General features: G+C 42.3%; 1 protein-coding gene across 1 annotated transcript; it reads left to right on the top strand.

Moving 5' to 3' along the window:
* Window positions 1–1,817: 1,817 nt before the first annotated feature.
* Window positions 1,818–21,234, top strand: LOC139949799 (uncharacterized). The gene is made up of 8 exons (XM_071948342.1): window positions 1,818–2,003; window positions 4,445–4,531; window positions 8,633–8,760; window positions 10,778–10,914; window positions 12,389–12,518; window positions 13,969–14,111; window positions 16,073–16,222; window positions 19,174–21,234. Exons 6-8 carry the CDS (start codon window positions 14,090–14,092, stop codon window positions 19,365–19,367), a joined length of 366 nt encoding a protein of 121 aa, XP_071804443.1. The 5' UTR covers window positions 1,818–2,003; window positions 4,445–4,531; window positions 8,633–8,760; window positions 10,778–10,914; window positions 12,389–12,518; window positions 13,969–14,089; the 3' UTR covers window positions 19,368–21,234.
* The last annotated feature ends 3,043 nt before the right edge of the window (window positions 21,235–24,277 follow it).

Here is a 24,277-nt window from a genome sequence, read left to right as displayed (position 1 = left end):
GTCTTCCACTCTTTTATATTAAAGTTTGTATCTTTTTGAGTGATGTTTCATTTTAACCTAGGTTGGAACCCCTCTAAAAGAGTGAGACAATCACCACTCTTTTAAAAGAGCCATATGAGGTACAACTCGAAATTTGTTTTGTTCACAGTTTTTCATTTAAAAAGATGGACCGATCTTTGTAAATGTTTTTAATACTTCACCCAAATTTTATATATAAATCTGGACTTACCCCTTGAGGTTTTTCAATTAAACACACATTAAAATGGATGAAAACGCTGGACAATGAATTTGTTGTGAATTTGTTGTCAGCATTATTGACAAAAAAGTGATAAAAACGCTTGACATACCCCTTGTGATTTTTCAGTATTTGACCCAAATTTGATAAAAAGTTTGACGGGGTGTTTGTGTGTTGCTGTGGTTGGTTTTTGTTTTGTTCGTGTTTGTTTTGGGTTTGGGATGCGGGGGAGGGGAGGTAAAGATCTTAAACAAAATATGATTCAGAACTGACCAGTTTGGTTACCCACTAGCTCTGCTTCACTCATACAAATTGCTTAGCAACATTTCCCCCAGACCTTGATTGCCCAAATCTTGATTTGTCAGTATGCCTATTCATCAAGGATGACTCGGGAGTGATATTATGTTTTACATATGGAGGGGGGTTGTGAATGTCCGACAACCTAAAGGCAGCGTGACCCCCTCCCCCACCGCTGACCAAAAGAACCCAGCCCGTTCTGGTGAAAATCCATGCCAACCCCGCCGGCAACGCCGTGAAAAGGCCATGGCACCTCCCCACCGTGAAAAGGCCATGCCACACCTCCCCACCGTGAACCTCCCCACCCCTCAGGTGGACATCCACGCTAAAGAAGTACAATGGTGAGTTGAGCCTTTTGTTCTATAACATAATTATTATTGTTGAAAATCATGTTTGTTGCATACATTATTATTCTTGAGACATTTTGGGGTGTTTTCGGCACAAGGCGCGCTGAACAAAGTTTGGTAATTGTTGTCCTACAAATGAAAAAAAAAAACCTTTTGGTTTGAATAGGAAAAGTTTTTAAGTTTCATAAACTACGTTATTAATTGCGGCAACCAGGCCTTTGCAATTGGTGAATTCAAGTTTGACAGTAGTCTATTTCAAACGCTCGGTAATTTTTTCATATTGAACTATTAGGATAACCGATCTTGTAGGCCCCGTTCAACTGGAAAAAACTGTGTTTTTGCGTTATTTATTTTGCTCAGAATAAGAGCAATGTGAGCATATAATGTGGGCCTGAAACTAACAATTAAAAAATGCGCCCGGCCTCACCTCTATTTTGCAAAAAAATGGTGATGTCAAGTTTGACAGTATTTCAAACGCTCGGTTATTTTTTTAAACTTCGCCGTACAACGGCGTGGAAAACAAAGTCGCCGTGTACATATGTGTCTTTGATAGAACATCTTTTGAACCATATAAACCATTAGGTAACCGATCTGGTCAACTGGGGAACAAAAGAAGTGTTTTTCACTTTTTTTAATTTTGATCAGAATCAGAACAATGTGGGCTTATTGGTAACTAACATTTTCAAAAAGCGCCCTTTGGCCTTATCACCTCTCTTTTGAAGCCCCCCCCCCCCCACCCCGCCACCCCCGCCACCCCCGCCACCCCTCTCTATTTTTAATATTTTTTTTTAATAAACACTATTAGTATTATTGACACCAAGGAACTAGAATCACCGATTGTGCAAAGACCTTCAAAAGTAACCCCCTAGCTGTTAAATAAATAAAACAGCTTTTGTTTTTATTAATTAATTAGTTTAATTGGTTTTGCCATATTCAGCGCGACGCCCTGACTTCGTGCTAAGACAGTACACCAGTGGAGCCTGGGCGTCGGGCACCAGTTGGTCGCCATTTTATTAAAAGAAAAATGGACGACGAGGACCTCCCGTTTCAATCGACTTCTGTCCAGACGATTTATTCTTTTGACGGACAGCTTCGTGGCTAGAATTACGGTAAAACGGATACTGGTGAGTTGGTAGTTATCTATGTGGAATATTGAATTGTTATTGAATGTATTTGTAAGTGAATTTGTAATTTTTTTTCATGGGGGCGCAACATTTGAAAAGCACTAAGATTAAGAAGGGTAAGGTACGCGTTTTGTTTACAGTCTCGAAGAACCATAAAAGAAAGGCACTCTACGCGAGTGGGGATAACTAAATAAAATGCTCTGCAGTCGAGAATTAAGCAGCGAAAAGGACCAAAAACAACAAGAATTAATGAATGAAAAAGTGGTGGCAGGTACGGAAATCTATAAAACAACAACAAACAACAACAACATACAGTGACGTCCGGAGTGACAATTATTTTGGAATAAATAAAAGTAGTGCTTTAGTACTCTATTATTATTAATTGGTTAATGCTCTTTGCTGATGTTGGGTTTTTGCTTTTACCCAAACTGGTTGTTACTTATTTACCTCATTGTTTGTTAAAATAATAACTTGTTGGTTAATCTTAACTTCCTATTAGCATGGTCAAACCCATTTTGCACAATTGATCATTTTCAACTTTCCCCAATAGTTGATCAACTTTCCCCAATAGGGCTAGTTGGTAAACTTTGTTGGTTAATCTGAACTTCCTAGTTGGTCAAATCCATTTGCACAGTAATTAGTCATTTTCAACTTTCCCCAATAGCTGGTCAACTTTGTCACACTTTGTTAGTTAATCTGAACTTCCTAGTTGGTCAAATCCATTTGCACAGTAATTAGTCATTTTCAACTTTCCCCAATAGCTGGTCAACTTTGTCACACTTTGTTAGTTAATCTGAACTTCCTAGTTGGTCAAATCCATTTGCACAGTAATTAGTCATTTTCAACTTTCCCCAATAGCTGGTCAACTTTGTCACACTTTGTTAGTTAATCTGAACTTCCTAGTTGGTCAAATCCATTTGCACAGTAATTAGTCATTTTCAACTTTCCCCAATAGCTGGTCAACTTTGTCACACTTTGTTAGTTAATCTGAACTTCCTAGTTGGTCAAATCCATTTGCACAGTAATTAGTCATTTTCAACTTTCCCCAATAGCTGGTCAACTTTGTCACACTTTGTTAGTTAATCTGAACTTCCTAGTTGGTCAAATCCATTTACACAATAATTAGTCATTTTCAACTTTCCCTAATAGTTGGTCAACTTTGTCACACTTTGTTGATTAATTTGAACTCCCTAGTTGTCAAATCCATTTGCACAATCATTGGTCATCTTCAACTTTCCCCAATAGTGAGTAAATTTATTTTAACCGCTCATGAACTAGTCAAGTCTATTTGCACACTACTTCAGTTTATTCCACAGTTTACCTGTAAGGATCATAAATACTCTTACACAAATAAAACTGATTTCACTAAAACTGTACAGAGTTTACCACAACATTTATTTCAACTCAAATAAACAACAGTTCCCATCGTACCGCCATTCTGGATGTCCCAGGTTGTGTGTGTACCCATCATGTGTGTGTGTGTAGTACATTTGTTGAAGGCTGGGCTCAACAAATCAGCCAGACTGACCTAATGTACCATTATACAATCGTTGCACGCTTGTAGGGTCCATGGCGTTTTGTAAACCCGAGGGGTGCCATTTCCCTCGAGGTCGTACAAAACCCAAGGACCCCCAGTCACAGCGTGCAACAATTGTTTTGTTGAATGTTGGTAACATTAATATTCCTCTTCTCGAAGTTCTGTTGTTATCTTCCAATATTATTACGAAGGAGTATTCATTGTTGAATAAGCTGACGAACAAGAAACAGTTCCTGACTGAAAATGGCATGAACGCTGTCCAAGTTACGCTAACTTAAGTGTTTAGAGATAACATATTGCAGGGTATTGGCTATGTTCCAGGGCATCTGCAATAAAATAATTCTGGATAACTATCCTTAACTTGCTACATGATACTTAATCATGTAGCAACAGTCATACTCTAGCTGTGGTGTCGTATTTTCATATTTGAGGTGTATTGTAGGATTCTTAGTATTTGGCTTGCTCAATAAATTAGATGTTGTAGATTGTCCGTTTTGAGTGTTAAAATATGTATCTTAAGTCTGGCGTGTGGCAAGTTCAAAGTGAAATTTGTAAACAGTTAAGGATAAAGTATTCTGACACTAGGTATTGCATTATAATGTAGATAAGTCTGGGGAGTTGGAAGCTTGTGATTATTTGGTTGCCCTATAGACGATTTGACCTCTGACATCACTCGAAAACCGTAAATGATTCGCGCGAATACAGCCGGGCAAAACCTTTGTGTTTTGGCAGCCATTAGAAAGTGTATGCAATCTTACCATGACTACACGTCTTTTTGCCCGCCGAAACATGACGTATACAGTGTTTTGTCAACAGAGGGCGGTTTGAATATAAACATAGGTCACATCATCTAAAGGCTCTCACAATTTTAACAGTAAATTATTTCATTTGGATGTGTTTATAGGTTTACTGTTGAGCTAGCACTGTAGAGAATATCACCACATGTACAAGGGATTGCTGACTTGGACCATGAAGGGTGCTCCCAGCAATGGTAAGTTTAAACACAATTTTGTATTATTTGATAACACTCTAACTAGTTAAGTGACACATGTACCTGGGGTTGTAACAAAAAAAATTCTCTGTGAATGCTGGCTTTGTTCAGCCATCCAAATGTATTGAATATATTTAATGGATGTCAGAAAGGCATCACAAAGTTTTAGTGTACCTTAGTCTTCTAAAATTGATGCTTTGGCTGACTTCAGGCTGAATTTCATGGCCATTCTGTCCTTACAATGATCATTCTCCGCTTACTGTGCAAACACTGAATTTCTGCGCTACCTGTGTAAGCAAAGATTGTCTAGTCATGTGGAGTAAGCGCACACGCACAAGCAAAAATTCAGAATTTTCAGCTTCAAGTGTGCCAAATCCTACTGAGGATAAACAAAACCATGATATCGAGCCCTGATTTCTATGGATTTTAGTATTAGTCAAGCTTTTATAAAGGAATTATGGACACATTCATTGTATGAGTTTCAAGATGGTCTACTACGTAAGTACTACCTATTCATGCCAAACATGTTCTTACATGTAGGTTGTACTTTGTTGGGTATTAGACAGGCCTTGCTCATAAGCTCCTTGTTAAATAGCCAACCAGGCTAATAAATTCTGTGTTTAACTTGCCCCCAGAAAGTTTTTGTAGCCCTTATTTTGAATGAGGAATTTTTATAAATGTATTTTTCTAGTGATGCGTTAACGGTAGCAGTCACTACCAGTATAACAGGCAAATAATTTACGCTCAAACACTCAAAAATAAAATGGACACATTTCAAAAATGTATTATTTACATAGCCTGAATGGAAGAAATAAGAGCATTTTAAACCATTAGGTTGCACAGTGTTTAGTTGCCTACAGGGGAAGTTGAGAGCCCAAAGGTGCAATTTTTACTAGACATTAGAGAGATTTTGCAAGCATGTGGATAAAAACACAGATACGGATAACTGTATCCGTTCACATCAGCCGCGTGTTGGATTTTGTTTTGCAAAATATAGGTACGTGTCACTTAAGTGCGCTTGCATTCATCATGAGTGTTTTTTTCTGACAGGCTTGACTGATAGAGCCCCAGTGTTTTATACACTGCATTTCTCATCATTTTGCTTACAAATGTACATATACCAAGCCAATACCAGTGAAAGCAATTCTATGGGAAACAATTTTGATCTTGGACAAACAGACAACCAAAAGTCTGCAGAACAGTATCTGTTTTTCTTTGACGTGAATGAGCTCCTGTATCCATTGCTAACTTGTGTGCAAAATAGGATAGTCGTGGATATGCATCAAGTGAACACACAAAGTGTTGTCGTTACATATCGGTATCTGTATGTGTATCCGTAGACTTGCAAAACCTCTCTAATGTAAACCTTGAGCAATCAACTCAAATTCCATAGCCTACAAAAGGATAGAGTAAACCAGTTCACTTCTCAATACAACACATTATACTGTTTTATTTCAACTACGTTGCATTTTGATGCATTTGCTTTAGTGTTTAGAAAAACATCACGTGTGTAGAAGCTGTCTCGATAAGATTTTAATTTCCCAGTAAGTATCCCATGTGGTTTATCAAGATGTTGCATCCCCTGAAATTGATCCCCTGGCTTCTGCTTCCCAGGTTGCATCCTATAATCTTCATGTTGGGTGTGATCCCTGGCTACACCGTAGTGTTCATGGTGTTAGGGCTTCTGACTAGATAAAGATGACAAAATAGGGAGACTGCCAAACATCTACATGTAGGCGCGTTAATCTGGAGATTGTTGGTTAGAATTTTGCTATAAATAATCAGGAGGTTGTTGGTTCATATCCAAATCGAGTTAATATTTCTTTGTTCGAGCCCAAATCAGTTTAAACTTGTTTGTTCAGTTTCACTTGTGGTTTACTTTTTGAAATCTGAAGTAAAAAGTTATATCCCCTTAAACATGTTAAAGGATTTGGGTACTTTTTGTAGGACACAAAACACAAAGTCCTCATCAGACTTACATGTACATTAAACTTAGACGGTTTGAAGATAATAATGTAACACGGTTTAAAGAGAATGGTGTTGCATTCCCTTAAGATTCTGGTTACTGCTTCCCAGGTTGTAGCATAAACTTGGGTGTGAGCCCTGGCTACAGTTGTATGGCTTCTGACCCTATCAAAGTCACCCGCTCAAAGTCACCCTCTCAAAGTCGCCCCTATCAAAGTCACCCTCTCAAAGCCGCCCCTCTCAAAGTCGCCCTCTCAAAATCACCCTCTCAAAGTCACCCACTCAAAGTCACACTTTTAAAGTCAACCCTCTCGAAGTTCGCCTCTCGAAATTCTCCTCTCGAAGTCACCCTTTTAAAGTCTCCCTCTCAAAGTCACCCTATCAAGGTCACCTTCTCAAAGTCGCCCCTCTCAAAGTCACCCTCTCAAAGTCGCCCCTCTCAAAGTCGCCCTCTCAAAGTCGCCCCTCTCAAAGTCGCCCTCTCAAAGAATGCCCCTATCAAAGCTGCCCCTCTCAAAGACACCCCTCTAAAAGTCGCCCCTCTAAAAGTCAACCTCTCAAAGTTACCCGTTTAAAGCCGCCCCTATCAAAGTCACCCTCTCAAAGTCGCCCCTCTCAAAGGCACCCTATCAAAGTCCCCCTCTCAATATGCTTAAACTTAACCGGAGCAAGACAGAGTTCTTTGTCAGAAGTCTGGTCCTTTCTCGCCTTGACTATGCTAATTCTACAGTGTATGTTGTATGAAGCGCAAAGCTGATCTAAAACGCCATCAACACTTGCAAAATAAAACTGCTCGGCTAGTCTTTGGATGTGGACGGGACCAGCCTTCTGGTAGCCTGCTATGACCTGTTTCAAAATGTTCGCTCTGATTTACTAAATTCTCCAAATTCTCCAAACTCCCTCATATCCCAAAGTCGCCCCTCTCAAAGTTGCTCCTCTCAAAGTCACCATCTCAAAGTCGCCCCTCTCAAAGTCACTCTCTCAAAGTTGCTCTCATAAATTTGCCCTCTCAAAGCCGCCACTTTCACAGTCACCCACTCAAAGTCACCCCTCTCAAAATCGCCTTCTCAGAGCCACCTTGTCAAAGTCGCCCTCTCAAAGTCGCCCTGTCAATGTCACCCTCTCAAAGTTACCCTCCCAAAGTCGCCCTGTCAAAGTCACCTTCTCAAAATCGCTCCTCTCAGAGTTGCCCCTCTCAAAGTCACCCTCTCAAAGTCACCCTTTTAAAGCCGCACCTATCAAAGTCGCCCTTTCAGAGTCGCCCCTCTCAAAGTCACCCTATCAAAGTCCCCTTCTCAATATGCTTAAACTTAACCGGAGCAAGACAGAGATTTTGTCAGAAGTCTGGTCCTTTCTCGCCTTGACTATATGCTAATTCTACAGTGTATGTTGTATGAAGCGCAAAGCTAATCTAAAACGCCAACAACACTTGCAAAATAAAGCTGCTCGGCTAGTCTTTGGATGTGGACGGGACAAGCCTTCTGGTAGCCTGCTATGAAAGTCACCCACTCAAAGTCGCCCCTCTCAAAGTTGCCTTCGCAAAGTTGCCCTCTCAAAGTCTCCCTGTCTAATTCACCCTCTCAAAGTTGCCCTCTCAAAGTCGCCCTATCAAAGTCGCCCTATCAAAGTCACCTTCTCTCAGAGTTGCCCCCTCTCAAAGTCACCCTCACAAAGTCGCCCCCCTCACAGTCACCCTCTCAAACATGTCAAAGTCACCCTCTCAAAGTCGCCCTGTCAAAGTTACCCTCTCAAAGTTGTCCTCTCAAAGTCGCCCTGTCAAAGTCACCCTCTCAAAATCACTCCTCTCAAAGTCACCCTCTCAAAGTTGCCCCTCTCAGAGTTGCCCCTCTCAAAGTCGCCCTATCAAAGTCACCCTCTCAAAGTTGCCCTCTCAAAGTCGCCCTGTTAAAGTCACCTTCTCAAAGTTGCCCCTCTCAGAGTTGCCCCTCTCAAAGTCACCCTCATTTTAAAATTGTGTGTCTTGGGCAGGCCTGCCCAGCACTTCCAACCATGGCTTGAACACTGGCTCAAATATAATATTTCAAATAGTTAATGATGCTGTGTTTTTTTCATGAATTCCCCCAAAGCATGTTTTGATATGTAAATGACAGTGTATGTTATTTTGTCTGGTTGCAGGTTATTTACTGGATAAAGAGCTGCATCTAGCATGGACAAAAGCTTCCTTCATGAGGAGATGTTTTTATCAAGCGCAACTTGGATTGTCATATTTGGGACAGCTTTGCATCACTCATTCCTTTTCTAAGGTATACTGAAACTGTAAATTCTTCTTAGTGTTGAAACCTTAGGTGCATTAATTTCAAATTCTTAAATTGCTCCAGATGGTGACGTCTCTTAAATTTGCCCAAAGCCTTGAAAACAAGCAAACATTGGTTGGATGCTAAAAGTTTGCAAAGAATAAATTTTTGAGTACCTCAAAACTTGTCTTTTAAAATTTGTTGAATACCATTTGCACTTAACCCCAGTAGATTCTGTGACATCTCTGTTCTCTCATGTTGTGCAGTGCATAAATTTCTCAAAATACGTTTTCCAGTCCCACAAAACTTGCCAACTTATTTCCCTATTGCCAACATACATGTATAAGCTTCTCAAACACACTTTTTCAGTCCCTTCTAAACTTGCAGATCTAATGTTTTAACCCTCATACATGTACTTAAAGACAGTGGACACTATTGGTAATTGTCAAAGACTAGTCTTCACAGTTGTTGTATCTCAACATATATGCATAAAATACCAAACCTGTGAAAATTTGTGCTCAATTGGTCGTCGAATTTGTGAGATAATGATGAAAGAAAAAAACACCCTTGTCATCACACGAAGTTGTTTGCTTTCTGATGCTTGATTTCAGTACCTCAAATTCTAAACTTGAGGTCTCTAAATCAAATTTGTAGAAAATTACTTCTTTCTCGAAAACTACGTCACTTTAGAGGGAGCTGTTTCTCACAATGTTTTCTACCATCAACCTCTCCCCATTACTCGAATCAAGTAAGGTTTTATGATGATAATTATTTTGAGCAATTACCAAGAGTGTCCACTGCCTTTAACCCCTTTTATTTTGAATTTGTGCCTTCTCAACTCTCAAAAGCGTTGCTGTGCAGTGCTTAAATTTTTTCAATGTAATAATATTCCAACATTAAATTTAGTCTTGAGCCTCTGCTTAAGTTTGCAAAAGCAATATATTTTTTGAGTCTCTGCCAATATTTTTGAGTTGCATGTTTTATGATTTTTCAACTCCAAAATTAAACCCAGTTGATTCTGTGCCGTCTCGAAATCGTTGCTGTGCAGTTGTTAAATGTTCCCAAAAATGTTTCACCAGTCCCGCAAAACTTGCCAATATAATGATACTTCAACGTACAGTTTAGTCCTGAGCCAATGTTTTGACATCAGTGTACATGTTTTGTTCAGTCTGCTGGAGAACAACCAAGGGGGAATATTTTTATTGGAGCAAGCGCCATGAGCACCTTTTTGTGGATACCGGCGATATAGAAGGCGCCATTGTTAGTTGAGACACACCGAGTGAGAAGACTGGTCTTTGACAATTACCAATAGTGTGCACTGTCTTTAAGAACTTGCTGGTCTTAAACTTTTTTACTCTCAAACTTAACCCCATTGGATTCTGTTCCTTCTTAACGCTTGAAAGCGACACTGTGCAGTTCTTAATTTTTTAATAATCCGTTTTCCGATCACACAAAACTTGCCAACCTTTTACCAAAATACTGTACAATTTATTCCTGGGCCTTCATTGTACAGTATGTGGTGATGTCTGCTTAAGTTTTTCCAAGCACATGTTTTTGATTCCCTTAAAAATTTGCAAATGTCATGTTTTTTTCTAACTCTCAAACTAAAACCCACCAGTGCTGTGCAGTGCTTAACTTTTCCTAGTCCTGCCAACCTTATGATATTTTTATGTACAATTTATTAATGGACCAATGTGTTGATGTCCAATGCACAATTGCACTTTTTTTTAGTCCTTAAAAAAATTGCATGTCTGGTGTTTTTTTTTTTTTTACTCTCAAACTAGACCACAGTGGATTCTGTGCTGTCACAACTCTCGAATGTTGGTGTTGTGCAGTCTCTAAAATGCTGTGCTGTTTTGGTTTTCCTTGAGGCTCATGTTGTCTAGACACTGAATGTTTTAAGCCCTAACGATATTTGACCGCTCAAATAGTTACAGAGCCAATGTTGTTTTGTTTCTTAAATTTCCCCCAGGCATGATGACATTTGATGAAATGATTATGACAATGGTTATTATTTTGTTTGTAGGCTATTTGCTGGTTGAAGAGCAGAATCTACCATGGACAAAAGCGTTCTTCATGAGAAGATGTTTTTATCAAGCTCAACTAAGACATGTCGGACTGTCATGTTTGGGACAGCTTTGCATCACTCCTTCCTCTTCTAAGGTATGTTGAAACATGTGAATTCTTTTTAGTGTTGAAACCCTGTGCAATCTATCAGGGATGTACACCCTTGTTTGCAGTCTACATGTACATGTAACATGCCTGCACAAAGCAACAGAATCCCTTGTTACATTTGTTGGCTTTGGCATGGTTCTCAGTTCAACTGTGGTGCATTCTGATGCATTTGGCAGGGTATTTAGAGGGACCCTAATGGGATTGGGGCTTAATGCGCAGGTTTTTCAGTAGCTGAATTGCAGGTCAAAATGTTTTTTTACACCCAGAAACTGTGCTGCCCAACTCTTGACAAATTTTCCCAAAACATGTTCACCTGTCCCCTGCAAAACTTATGCCAACCTAATGGTACAATTCATAATTTTTTTTTACTCAGCCAGTTGTTGTGATATCTGCAACAGTTTCCAAAAGCAGATATTTTTGAGTCCCTTAACATTTTGCAAGTCCAGTTTTTTTTTTATCTCAAGCTTAACCCCTAGAAGCTTATGTGCCATCTCAACGCTCGAAAGGAATGAAGTGCAGTGATTAAATTTTCCCAAAAATTTAATTGCCTTAAAAAAACTTACAAGTCTAGTGTTTTTTTAACTCTAAAACTAAACCCTGTTAGAGTCTGTGCCGTCTCACTGCTACTCTCTATTGTTTTTTGAACTCTCAAACTAAGCCATCCTGTGCCATCCCAACTCACGAGTGTTGATGTTGTGAAGTCTCTAAAATGCTGTGCTGTTTTGGTTTTCCTTGAGGCTTTGTTGTCGAGACACTGAATCTTTTTGGCTCTATATAATATTTAAACTCTCAAAGAGTTGAAGAGCCAGTGTTGTACTGTTGCTGAAATTTTCCCTTAGGGCAATTCCATGGTCAGTCGCATTACACTTTTTCTGTGTCATTTATTGATCTTGGTGCTAGTAGTTCTATGTGAGACATTATTGCCACTAAGTTTATAGACTGATTTGTACTTGACACCCAAGGCTTTGAATAGATGATATTAGAAATGTTGTGAGCTTTGTGCTCTGGATGTTGTAGCGTTGTTAAAACAGTCAGTTGCATTACACAAACAGGACATGGTCAAAAATACACTAGTCACAATTCACAATTAATTTCCTCTACCTGTAACACATAACCCTTATACATGAGTATCCAACAGGATAAATGGATAGCAGCATGAACTTTTACAGTCAGTCGAATTCCTGTCATCCCCAGTTGCATTCAGTTTTTCAGGTCAAATTGCCGCACCTACATGTACATACATGAGCCCAATCTGAGTTATTATTTGGTAATTGTGGTTCAAACCTTGTCAACAACTTTAATAAATTGATTTTATATGTTAGCTATAACTTCTAAGTGGAAAAACATGGTGACACAAATTTCATTTGTTCGTGTCATGTCTATGTTTGCTTGGAATTGCCCCTGAGCATGATTGCATTTGATGAAATGTTTATGACAGCAGTGTATGTTATTTTGTTTGCAGGTTATTCACTGGTTGAAGAACAGTATCTATCATCTGATCATGGACAAAAACTTCCTTCATGAGAAGATGTTTTTATCAACTTGGATTGTCAAAGTTGGGACAGCTTTGCATCACTCCTTCCTATTCTAAGGTATATTGAAACATATGAATTCTTCCTAGTGTTGAAACACTGCACAATGATCTTGAACTCTTAAACTACTCCTTGACGGACCTGAGCTCTATATAAGAAGCCACTATTATTGTTATTTTTATTATTAAATTTGCTCGAACCAGATGTAATGCTGTCGTTAAAAACTTACGGCTGCTAAAGTTTACAGGGGCATAAGTTTTTGAGTGCCTTAAAAACTTGACATTTAAATCTTGTTGAATACCATTTGAACTAAACCCCAGTGGATTCTACGACATTTCAATTTTCTTATGTTGTGCAGTACCTAAATTTTCTCAAATAATGTTTTCCAGACCCACAAAACTTGCCAACCTATTACCCTATTGCCAGTGTATAAGTTTCTCAAACACTCTTTTGTTTCAGTCCCTTATAAACTTGCAGATTTAATGTTTTTAACTCTCATACTAAACTCTCTTTTCTTTTGAATTTGTGCCATCTCAACTCTGAAAAGAAAGCAATGCTGTGCAGTGATTAAATTTTCTCAAGATGGTTGGTTTCTCCAGTCCTACAAAACTTGTCAACCTTATAGTTATCCAACGTAAAATTTAGTCATGAGCCTCTGTTGTGATGTCTGCTAAAATTTCCAAAAGCATACATTTTTGAGTCTCTGCATACATTTTGGAGTTGCAAGTTTTTTTTTTTTTTTTTTAACTAAACCCAGTTGATTCTGTGCCATCTCCAAAGCGTTGATGTGCAGTGATTAAATGTTCCCAAACAATTTTCACAAGTCCTGGTAAACTTGTCAACCTAATGCTAACGTACAATTTATCCCTGAGCCAATGTTGGGATGTCAGCTAAAAATTCCCAAAGCACATGTTTTGTTTAGTTCGTTGAAATCTTGCAGGTCTAATGTTTTTTTTTTTACTTTCAAACTGAACCCCGTTGGAATCTTTATGGTCTCAAATCTCTAAAGCTGTGCAGTGCTTAAGTGTTCTCAAAATTAGATTCCTATTTCTGCAAAAACTTGCTAATTATTACCAGCATTCAACTTTCTCCTGAGCCTATGTTGTGATGTCCACGAGAGGATTCTCAAAGCACATGTTTTTTCAGCCCCTTGCAAACTTGCAGGTGAAAAGCTTTTTAGACAATTTTATGCGATCTCAACTCCCCTGAAGCTGATGTTTTGTAGTGCTTACATTTTCTCAAACAATGTTCGCCAGTCTCACAAAACCTGACTTAACCTATCCAACGTACAACTTGTTTCTGTTGTGATGTCTGCTAATGTTTTGGGCTTGTGAGCAGCCTAACGAAAACCCACTAATATTTTGTTCACATTTACACTTAGATGATCAAAATGATTGAGTTCTACATCAACATGTCAAGTAATACACTCGAGTAAACATACTATCCACTCTTGGATTCGAAGTAGATTTGTTTGTAACCGTGCATACATCTTTATCTTTTGTCTTTACAGGACCTTGAGTACAATCTTCTTGAGCCATCATGGAGCTGACATTACAGAACTGAGAAGACGCCGCTCAGGTTTTCAGTCTGAAGGGCAATCTCTGCAGTAATGGCAACCAAGTTGGACTGTTATGCAAGACAAATTGGCACAAGGTACGTTTTTATAAAAAAAAAACATTTAGAGAAATGACCAATTTGAAAACAAATTGTTCCCAAAATTCGTTATATCAAAAATTTTACTAAAAGTTAAAGTTAGAAAAGCATTTAGTATCTTTTTGGGCTCGTGGGCAGGCAGAGGCCAGACTCTCGAGCAGGCAGAGGCTGGGCTTTTGGGCAGGCAGAGGCTGGGCTCTCGAGCAGGCAGAGGCTGGGCTTTCGTGGCAGGCAGAGGCTGGGCTCTTGGGCAGGCAGAGGCTGGGCTCTCGGGCAGGCAGAGGCTGGGCTTTCGAGCAAGCAGAAGCTTTGCTTGAGGGTAGGCAGAGGCTTGGTCGGGGGCAGGCAGAGGCTGGGCTCATTGGCAGGCAGAGGCTTGGCTCGTTTGCAGGCAGAGGCTGGGCTCGTTGGCAGGCAGAGGCTGGGCTCGTTGGCAGGCAGAGGCTGGGCTCGTGAGTAGGCAGAGGCTGGGCACTCGGGCAAGCAGAGACTGGGCTCTCCGGCAGGCAGAGCCTGGGCTCTCGGGGCACGTAGAGGCTGGGCTCTCGGGCAGGCAAAGGCTGGGCTCTCGGGCAGGCAGAGGCTGGGCTCTCGGGCAGGCAGAGGCTGGGCTCTCGGGCAGGCAGAGGCTGGGCTCTCGGGGCAGGCAGAGGCTGGGCTCTCGGACAGGCAGAGGCTGGGCACTCAGGGCAGGCAGAGGCTGGGCTCTTGAGCAAGCAGAGGCTTAGCTCGAGGGCAGGCAGAGGCTTGGCTTGAGGGCAGGCAGAGGCTGGGTCCGTGGGTAGGCAGAGGCTTGGCTCGTTGGCAGGCAGAGGCTGGGCTCGTTGGCAGGCAAAGGCTGGGCTCGTTGGCAGGCAGAGGCTGGGCTCGTTGGCAGGCAGAGGCTGGGCTCGTTGGCAGGCAGAGGCTGGGCTTGTGAGCTTGCAGAGGCTGGGCTTCCGGGCAGGCAGAGGCTGGGCTTTCGAGCAGGCAGAGGCTGGGCTTTCGTGGCAGGCAGAGGCTGGGCTCTCGGGCAGGCAGAGGCTGGGTTCTCGGGCAGGCAGAGGCTGGGCTCTCGGGCAGGCAGAGGCTGGGCTCTCGAGCAAGCAGAAGCTTTGCTCGAGGGTAGGCAGAGGCTTGGTCGGGGGCAGGCAGAGGCTGGGCTCGTTAGCAGGCAGAGGCTGGGCTCGTTGGCAGGCAGAGGCTTGGCTCGTTGGCAGGCAGAGGCTGGGCTCGATGGTAGGCAGAGGCTGGGCTCGTTGGCAGGCAGAGGCTGAGCTCGTGAGTAGGCAGAGACTGGGCACTTGGGCAAGCAGAGACTGGGCTCTCCGGCAGGCAGAGGCTGGGCTCTCGGGCCATGTAGAGGCTGGGCTCTCAGGCAAGCAAAGGCTGGGCTCTCGGGCAGGCAGAGGCTGGGCTCTCGAGCAGGCAGAGGCTGGGCTCTCGGGCAGGCAGAGGCTGGGCTTTCGGGGCAGGCAGAGGCTGGGCTCTCGGACAGGCAGAGGCTGGGCTCTCAGGGCAGGCAGAGGCTGGGCTCTCGAGGAAGCAGAGGCTTAGCTCGAGGGCAGGCAGAGGCTTGGCGTGAGGGCAGGCAGAGGCTGGGTCCGTGGGTAGGCAGAGGCTTGGCTCGTTGGCAGGCAGAGGCTGGGCTTGTTGGCAGGCAGAGGCTGGGCTCGTTGGCAGGCAGAGGCTGGGCTCGTTGGCAGGCAGAGGCTTGTCTCGTTGGCAGCCTAACGAAAAACTCACTACTTTTTTGTTCACAATTACACTGAGATGACAGTCATCTCACAAAAATCAGTTTACTGAAACTTATCAATCTTGGTTTTTAGACCATGCCATTTAGACTGAACACTCGATCAAAATGATTGAGTTCGAAATCAACATGTTCAAGTAATACACTCAAGTAAACATACTATCCAACCTTAGATTCGAAGTAGATTTTTTTGTAACCGTGCATACATATTTTTCTTTTGTCTTTACAGGACCTTGGGTACAACCTTCTTCAGCCATCATGGAGCTGACGTTAGAGAATGTGAAGACCAAGGATCAAGGCAGCCATCTTGAACAGATTTATCTGCTTTCACTTTATCATGGACAAATTCTTCAGTCAAACTACTACTTCCTTCCTTATGGTAATCTTCAACTTCCCTACAAATTTATGTCAAGCCTTCACTTCTCTCCATATGTATAAATCACTTCTCTCCATTCGTCGTACAACTTCTCTCCACACTTCTAATTACCACTTTTCTTCATACATCTAACAACTTCTCTCAACGCGTCCAACTACCAGTTCTCTCCACACCTCTTACAACTTCTCGTCACACATCTAACTACCACTTTTCTCCATACGTCTAAAAACTTTTCTCAACGCGTCCAACTACCAGTTCTCTCCACACCTCTTAAAACTTCTCTCCACACATCTAACTACCACTTTTCTCCATACGTCTAAAAACTTCTCTCAACGCGTCCAACTACCACTTCTCTACACACCTCTTACAATTTCTCTCCGCACATCTAACTACCACTTCTCTCCATACGTCTAACAACTTCTCTCAACACGTCCAACTACCACTTCCAGGCATGAGAATCTTCCGGTTTGAACCGGAATTCCGATTTTTTTCCTTTCAAAATTGTGGTGTCCGAGTACGATGTGAATTTGCTATAAAATTCAGGGGGTAGGTTATTTGGGGTATACATTTGGATTTCTCTAATCCCTCTTCTCTAGTCAGACAATGTCAGTTTACCTTTGTAATTATTATCATCGCGGATCCACACGTACGGCGTTCATGAAAAAACGGCACCTAAAAACTAAACATTAAATTGCCGTCCAGCAACTGGCCCAGTTTACGGCTTGTGGTCTTTCTGGCGTCGTGCATGCATGCAGCAGCAGCGACAGATGTATAAACTTGCCTCATTCCTTGCTTCGTTTATAGTGGTACGGTTCAATAATGTTTGCGTGTAATGCGCTTGCTGCTGCAGCAAAGATAACACGTGTGGAGACTTTTGAAAGTCTACTGAAAAAAACAATGCACGTGTTTGCACCATGTGTACTGTGTACTGTGTACGTGCAGGTTTGTACATGAACCAATGAGCGGCGCGGCACGAATCTGAGATCGCCGGCAGGCCATGGAAAACTGGTACCTGTTATTGCCTCACAACCAGCGAAAGATATATTAGGAACCAGCGAACACACTGTACGTCCGGACGACGTGCTTTCTTCATTGGTTCTATTTCTATGTTGGGGTCTAATCTCAACCTCGTTCCAGTTATACCCTATGCTGAATAACAACCTCTTTCTCAAAAACACATCGCTCTCGCCAGATATATAGGCCTATATATATTTTAAAATGTGCGTCGCCGACGGATCGTTAAAATCACAAACATTTAATTGCAAAAGAATTTCTTTTACACAACCTAATTTCAAATCAAGAACCTATAAAAATGGTTGTTGGTGAGAAAAAAAAAGCATTTTCAAGGGCAGAAATAAGGGATAAGATCGTCAGAAAAATTAAAATATTATTACTATTATTTTTTTTTCTCCATTTTCGGGAATTGTTACAAAATCGCAGGCGAACCCAAAATTGTTTGAATTGTTCGAGCTTTACATTCCTTATTTTCCCTTAAACCTATTATAAAAAAAAAAAAAAAGGAAAAATCACACAAAAGTAGCTCACTTCTACCTGGAAAAATAGGTGTCAAAAATGCATCAGAGACCACCAGAGAGCTTCTAAAATACCCAGAGCTCCCAGGGCCTGTAAGCGGGCCCTGGACCCCGGCCGTAGGGGATTCGCGCTGTGCGCTCAGGTTGTATGCTTCGCACACAAAAATGATGGAATATTGACATTTCCGATCAACTGAATTTTTTTCCTGTTTTTTTATCATCACCCATTCTCATGCCTGCACTTCTCTCCATACGTCTAACAACTTCTCTCAACATGTCCAACTACCACTTCTCTCCAATACGTCTAACAACTTCTCTCAACATGTCCAACTACCACTTCTCTCCATACGTCTAACAACTTCTCTCAACACGTCCAACTACCACTTCTCTCCATACGTCTAACAACTTCTCTCAACACGTCCAACTACCACTTCTCTCCAATACGTCTAACAACTTCTCTCAACATGTCCAACTACCACTTTTCCCCATACGTCTTAACTTATTTCTCTCCATACCTTACTACCACTTCTCTCCATATGTCGGTTTCACTAACCTTTATACGTCTAACAACCACTTCTCTCCATACATCTAACAACTTCTCTCCATATATCTAACAACTTCTCTCATAACGTCTGACTACACTTCTCACTATACATTTAACTAGCACTTCTCTCTCCATACGTCTAACACCTTCTATCCATACGTCTAACAACTTCTCTCCTTATGTCTAACAACTTCTCTCCATACGTCTAACACCTTCTCTCCATACGTCTAACTTCTCTCCATACGTCTATCAACCACTTCTCTCTATACGTCTAACAACTTCTCTCCATACGTCTAACTACTTCTCTCCATACGTCTATCAACAACTTCTCTCTATATATCTTACAAGCACTAATTATCTCTATACATCTATTTCACTTCAAATGGCTGACTAACACTTCTCTCTTTACGTCTAACAACTTCTCTCCATACATCTAACTACCATTTCTCTCTCTACGTCTAACTAGCACTTCTCTATATACATCTATTTCACATCTTATCGTACGTATAACTACCACTCTCGCCATACATCTAACAATTTCTCTCCACACGTCTGACTACGTCTGACTACCACTTCTCTATACACATCTATAGCACATCTTTCTGTACGTATAACTACCACTTCTCGCCATACGTTTAACAACTCTCTCCATACAGCTGACTACCATTTCCTTCTGTATGTCTAACTCACTACCTCCACATAACTACCACTTCCCTTGTTTTTTAGACCATGCTACTTTTAATAGACTTAATGCTTGATTGAAATGCTTGAGTTCACCAACATCAAGTAATACATTCAAGTAAACATACTATCCAATCTTGGATTCGAAATAGATTTTATTTTAACCGTGCATATATATTTATCTTTTGACTTTACAGGACATTGGGTACAATCTTCATCAGCCTTCATGGAGCTGACGTTAGAGAATGAGAAGACCAAGGATCAATGGAGTCATCTTGAACAGATTCTGCATATGAAAAGACTGCTTTCACTTTATTATGGACAAATTCTTAACTTCAAACTACAACTTCCCTCCGCATGGTCATCTTCATCTTGCCTTCAAATCTCATAACTCTCCATACGTCTAAATCACTTCGCTCCATACGTCTAACTATACCACTTCTCTCGCCTTACGTCTAACTACCACTTCTGTCTATACGTCTCATTCACTTCTCTTCGTAGGTCTACTACCAGGTCTCTACTATACGTCTAACTAGCACTTCCCACCATACGTCTAACCTAACTTCTCTCCACATGTCTAACAACTTTCTCTCCATACGACTAATAACTTCCCTCACGTCTAACAACTTCCCTCCATACGTCTAACAACTTCTCTCCATACGTCTAATAACTTCCCACCATACGTCTAACAACTTCTCTCCATACGTCTAATTCACTTTCTTTACAACGTCTGTTACCACTTCGCTCTATACGTCAAACTACAACTTCCATTCATACCTCTAACAACTTCCCTGCAACGTCTTAAACTTCCCTTCATACATCTAACAACTTCCCTCTATACGTCTAATTCACTTTTCTTCATACGTCTATTACCACTTGGCTATATACATCTAACTACAACTTCTCTCCATACGTCTAACAACTTCTCTCCATACGTCTAACAACTTCTCTCCATACGTCTAACAACTTCTCTCCATGCGTTTAACAAATTCTCTCCATATGTCTAATTCACTTTTTCTTCAAACGTCTACTACCACTTCTCTCTATAAGTCTAACTACAACTTCGGTTCATACTTCTAACAACTTCTCTCCATCTGTCTTACTACCACTTCTCTCCATGATTGTAATTCATTTAATATCTTCATACGTCTGCTACCACTTCTCTCTGTACGTCTAACTACAACTTCCCTCCATACATCTAACAACTTCCCCTCCATACATCTAACATCTAACTTCCCTCAATAAGTCTAAAAACTTCTCTTCATACTTCTAAACAACTTCTCTCTACACGTCTAGTTCACTTTTCTTCAATACGTCTACTACCACTTCTCTCTCCACGTCTAAGTACAGCTTCCCTTCTTATGTCTAACAACTTCTCTTTAAACGTCTTACTACAACTTCCCTTCATACGTCTAACAACTTCTTCTTAAACATCTAACAACTACTCTCCATACGTCTAACAACTTCTCTCCATACGTCTAACTACAACTTCTCTCCATACGTCTAACAACTTCTCTCAATACATCTAAGAACTTCCCTCCATACGTCTCACAACTTGTCTCCATACGTCTAACAACTTCTCTCCATACGTCTAACTACAACTTCCTTTATACGTCTAACAACTTGTCTCTATACGTCTCACAACTTCTCTCCATACGTCTAACTACAACTTCCCTGCATACATCTAACAACTTCTCTCCATATGTCTAACTACAACTTCCCTTCATACGTCTAACAACCTCTCTCCATACGACTAAGTACAACTTCCCTGCATATGTCTAACAACTTTTCTCCATACGTCAAACTATAACTTCCCTCCATACGTCAAACTATAACTTCCCTCCATACGTCTAACAACTTCTCTCCATACGTCTAACTACAACTTCCATGCATACGTCTAACAACTTCTCTCCATACGACTAACTACAACTTCCCTGCATACGTCTAACAACTTCTCTCCATACGTCTAACTACAACTTCCCTTCATACGTCTAACAACTTCTCTTCATACGTCTAACTATAACTTCACTCCATACGTCTAACTATAACTTCACTCCATACGTCTAACAACTTCTCTCCATACGTCTAACTACAACTTCCCTGCATACGTCTAACTACAACTTCCCTGCATACGTCTAACAACTTGTCTCCATACGTCTAACTACAACTTCCCTTCATACGCCTAACAACTTCTCTCTAATTTTACATTAATGTTGCAGTTCATTTTTAATTTTAAACTTGTTTTAACAGTTGTAGAAAAGTGCATTTTATTGTGTTGTATTTGAGAGTAAGAAATAAAGAAATAAATAAAACAAAAACAACTTGTATTAAAGAGTCCTTTATTTGAGTCTATAATTTAAATAGAATAAAACCCTATGTAGACTGTATAAACGTGAGATAAACGTTTTTTTAGAGGGGTCAAAGGTCAAAGTTCAGGGGTGAAGGGTCAGGGGTCAAAGATCAAATGTCAGGGGTCAAAGGTCAAGAGATACCTATGATGTTTCCCCAAAAACATCCAAAAATACAAGAAAATGGCTGCCGCTAGGCCAAGAAAATGGCTGCCGCTAGGCCAAGAAAATGGCTGCCGCTAGGCCAAGAAAATGGCTGCCGCTAGGCCAAGAAAATGGCTGCCGCTAGGCCAAGAAAATGGCTGCCGCTAGGCCAAGAAAATGGCTGCCGCTAGGCCAAGAAAATGGCTGCCGCTAGGCCAAGAAAATGGCTGCCGCTAGGCCAAGAAAATGGCTGCCGCTAGGCCAAGAAAATGGCTGCCGCTAGGCCAAGAAAATGGCTGCCGCTAGGCCAAGAAAATGGCTGCCGCTAGGCCAAGAAAATGGCTGCCGCTAGGCCAAGAAAATGGCTGCCGCTAGGCCAAGAAAATGGCTGCCGCTAGTCCAAGAAAATGGCTGCCGCTAGTCCAAGAAAATGGCTGCCGCTAGTCCAAGAAAATGGCTGCCGCTAGTCCAAGAAAATGGCTGCCGCTAGTCCAAGAAAATGGCTGCCGCTAGTCCAAGAAAATGGCTGCCGCTAGTCCAAGAAAATGGCTGCCGCTAGTCCAAGAAAATGGCTGCCGCTAGTCCAAGAAAATGGCTGCCGCTAGTCCAAGAAAATGGCTGCCGCTAGTCCAAGAAAATGGCTGCCGCTAGTCCAAGAAAATGGCTGCCGCTAGTCCAAGAAAATGGCTGCCGCTAGTCCAAGAAAATGGCTGCCGCTAGTCCAAGAAAATGGCTGCCGCTAGTCCAAGAAAATGGCTGCCGCTAGTCCAAGAAAATGGCTGCCGCTAGTCCAAGAAAATGGCTGCCGCTAGTCCAAGAAAATGGCTGCCGCTAGTCCAAGAAAATGGCTGCCGCTAGTCCAAGAAAATGGCTGCCGCTAGTCCAAGAAAATGGCTGCCGCTAGTCCAAGAAAATGGCTGCCGCTAGTCCAAGAAAATGGCTGCCGCTAGTCCAAGAAAATGGCTGCCGCTAGTCCAAGAAAATGGCTGCCGCTAGTCCAAGAAAATGGCTGCCGCTAGTCCAAGAAAATGGCTGCCGCTAGTCCAAGAAAATGGCTGCCGCTAGTCCAAGAAAATGGCTGCCGCTAGTCCAAGAAAATGGCTGCCGCTAGTCCAAGAAAATGGCTGCCGCTAGTCCAAGAAAATGGCTGCCGCTAGTCCAAGAAAATGGCTGCCGCTAGTCCAAGAAAATGGCTGCCGCTAGTCCAAGAAAATGGCTGCCGCTAGTCCAAGAAAATGGCTGCCGCTAGTCCAAGAAAATGGCTGCCGCTAGTCCAAGAAAATGGCTGCCGCTAGTCCAAGAAAATGGCTGCCGCTAGTCCAAGAAAATGGCTGCCGCTAGTCCAAGAAAATGGCTGCCGCTAGTCCAAGAAAATGGCTGCCGCTAGTCCAAGAAAATGGCTGCCGCTAGTCCAAGAAAATGGCTGCCGCTAGTCCAAGAAAATGGCTGCCGCTAGTCCAAGAAAATGGCTGCCGCTAGTCCAAGAAAATGGCTGCCGCTAGTCCAAGAAAATGGCTGCCGCTAGTCCAAGAAAATGGCTGCCGCTAGTCCAAGAAAATGGCTGCCGCTAGTCCAAGAAAATGGCTGCCGCTAGTCCAAGAAAATGGCTGCCGCTAGTCCAAGAAAATGGCTGCCGCTAGTCCAAGAAAATGGCTGCCGCTAGTCCAAGAAAATGGCTGCCGCTAGTCCAAGAAAATGGCTGCCGCTAGTCCAAGAAAATGGCTGCCGCTAGTCCAAGAAAATGGCTGCCGCTAGTCCAAGAAAATGGCTGCCGCTAGTCCAAGAAAATGGCTGCCGCTAGTCCAAGAAAATGGCTGCCGCTAGTCCAAGAAAATGGCTGCCGCTAGTCCAAGAAAATGGCTGCCGCTAGTCCAAGAAAATGGCTGCCGCTAGTCCAAGAAAATGGCTGCCGCTAGTCCAAGAAAATGGCTGCCGCTAGTCCAAGAAAATGGCTGCCGCTAGTCCAAGAAAATGGCTGCCGCTAGTCCAAGAAAATGGCTGCCGCTAGTCCAAGAAAATGGCTGCCGCTAGTCCAAGAAAATGGCTGCCGCTAGTCCAAGAAAATGGCTGCCGCTAGTCCAAGAAAATGGCTGCCGCTAGTCCAAGAAAATGGCTGCCGCTAGTCCAAGAAAATGGCTGCCGCTAGTCCAAGAAAATGGCTGCCGCTAGTCCAAGAAAATGGCTGCCGCTAGTCCAAGAAAATGGCTGCCGCTAGTCCAAGAAAATGGCTGCCGCTAGTCCAAGAAAATGGCTGCCGCTAGTCCAAGAAAATGGCTGCCGCTAGTCCAAGAAAATGGCTGCCGCTAGTCCAAGAAAATGGCTGCCGCTAGTCCAAGAAAATGGCTGCCGCTAGTCCAAGAAAATGGCTGCCGCTAGTCCAAGAAAATGGCTGCCGCTAGTCCAAGAAAATGGCTGCCGCTAGTCCAAGAAAATGGCTGCCGCTAGTCCAAGAAAATGGCTGCCGCTAGTCCAAGAAAATGGCTGCCGCTAGTCCAAGAAAATGGCTGCCGCTAGTCCAAGAAAATGGCTGCCGCTAGTCCAAGAAAATGGCTGCCGCTAGTCCAAGAAAATGGCTGCCGCTAGTCCAAGAAAATGGCTGCCGCTAGTCCAAGAAAATGGCTGCCGCTAGTCCAAGAAAATGGCTGCCGCTAGTCCAAGAAAATGGCTGCCGCTAGTCCAAGAAAATGGCTGCCGCTAGTCCAAGAAAATGGCTGCCGCTAGTCCAAGAAAATGGCTGCCGCTAGTCCAAGAAAATGGCTGCCGCTAGTCCAAGAAAATGGCTGCCGCTAGTCCAAGAAAATGGCTGCCG

This window comes from Asterias amurensis, chromosome 17, assembly GCF_032118995.1.
Source record: "Asterias amurensis chromosome 17, ASM3211899v1".
Lineage (NCBI taxonomy): Eukaryota > Metazoa > Echinodermata > Asteroidea > Forcipulatida > Asteriidae > Asterias > Asterias amurensis.
This window is presented reverse-complemented; position numbering and strand designations above follow the sequence as displayed.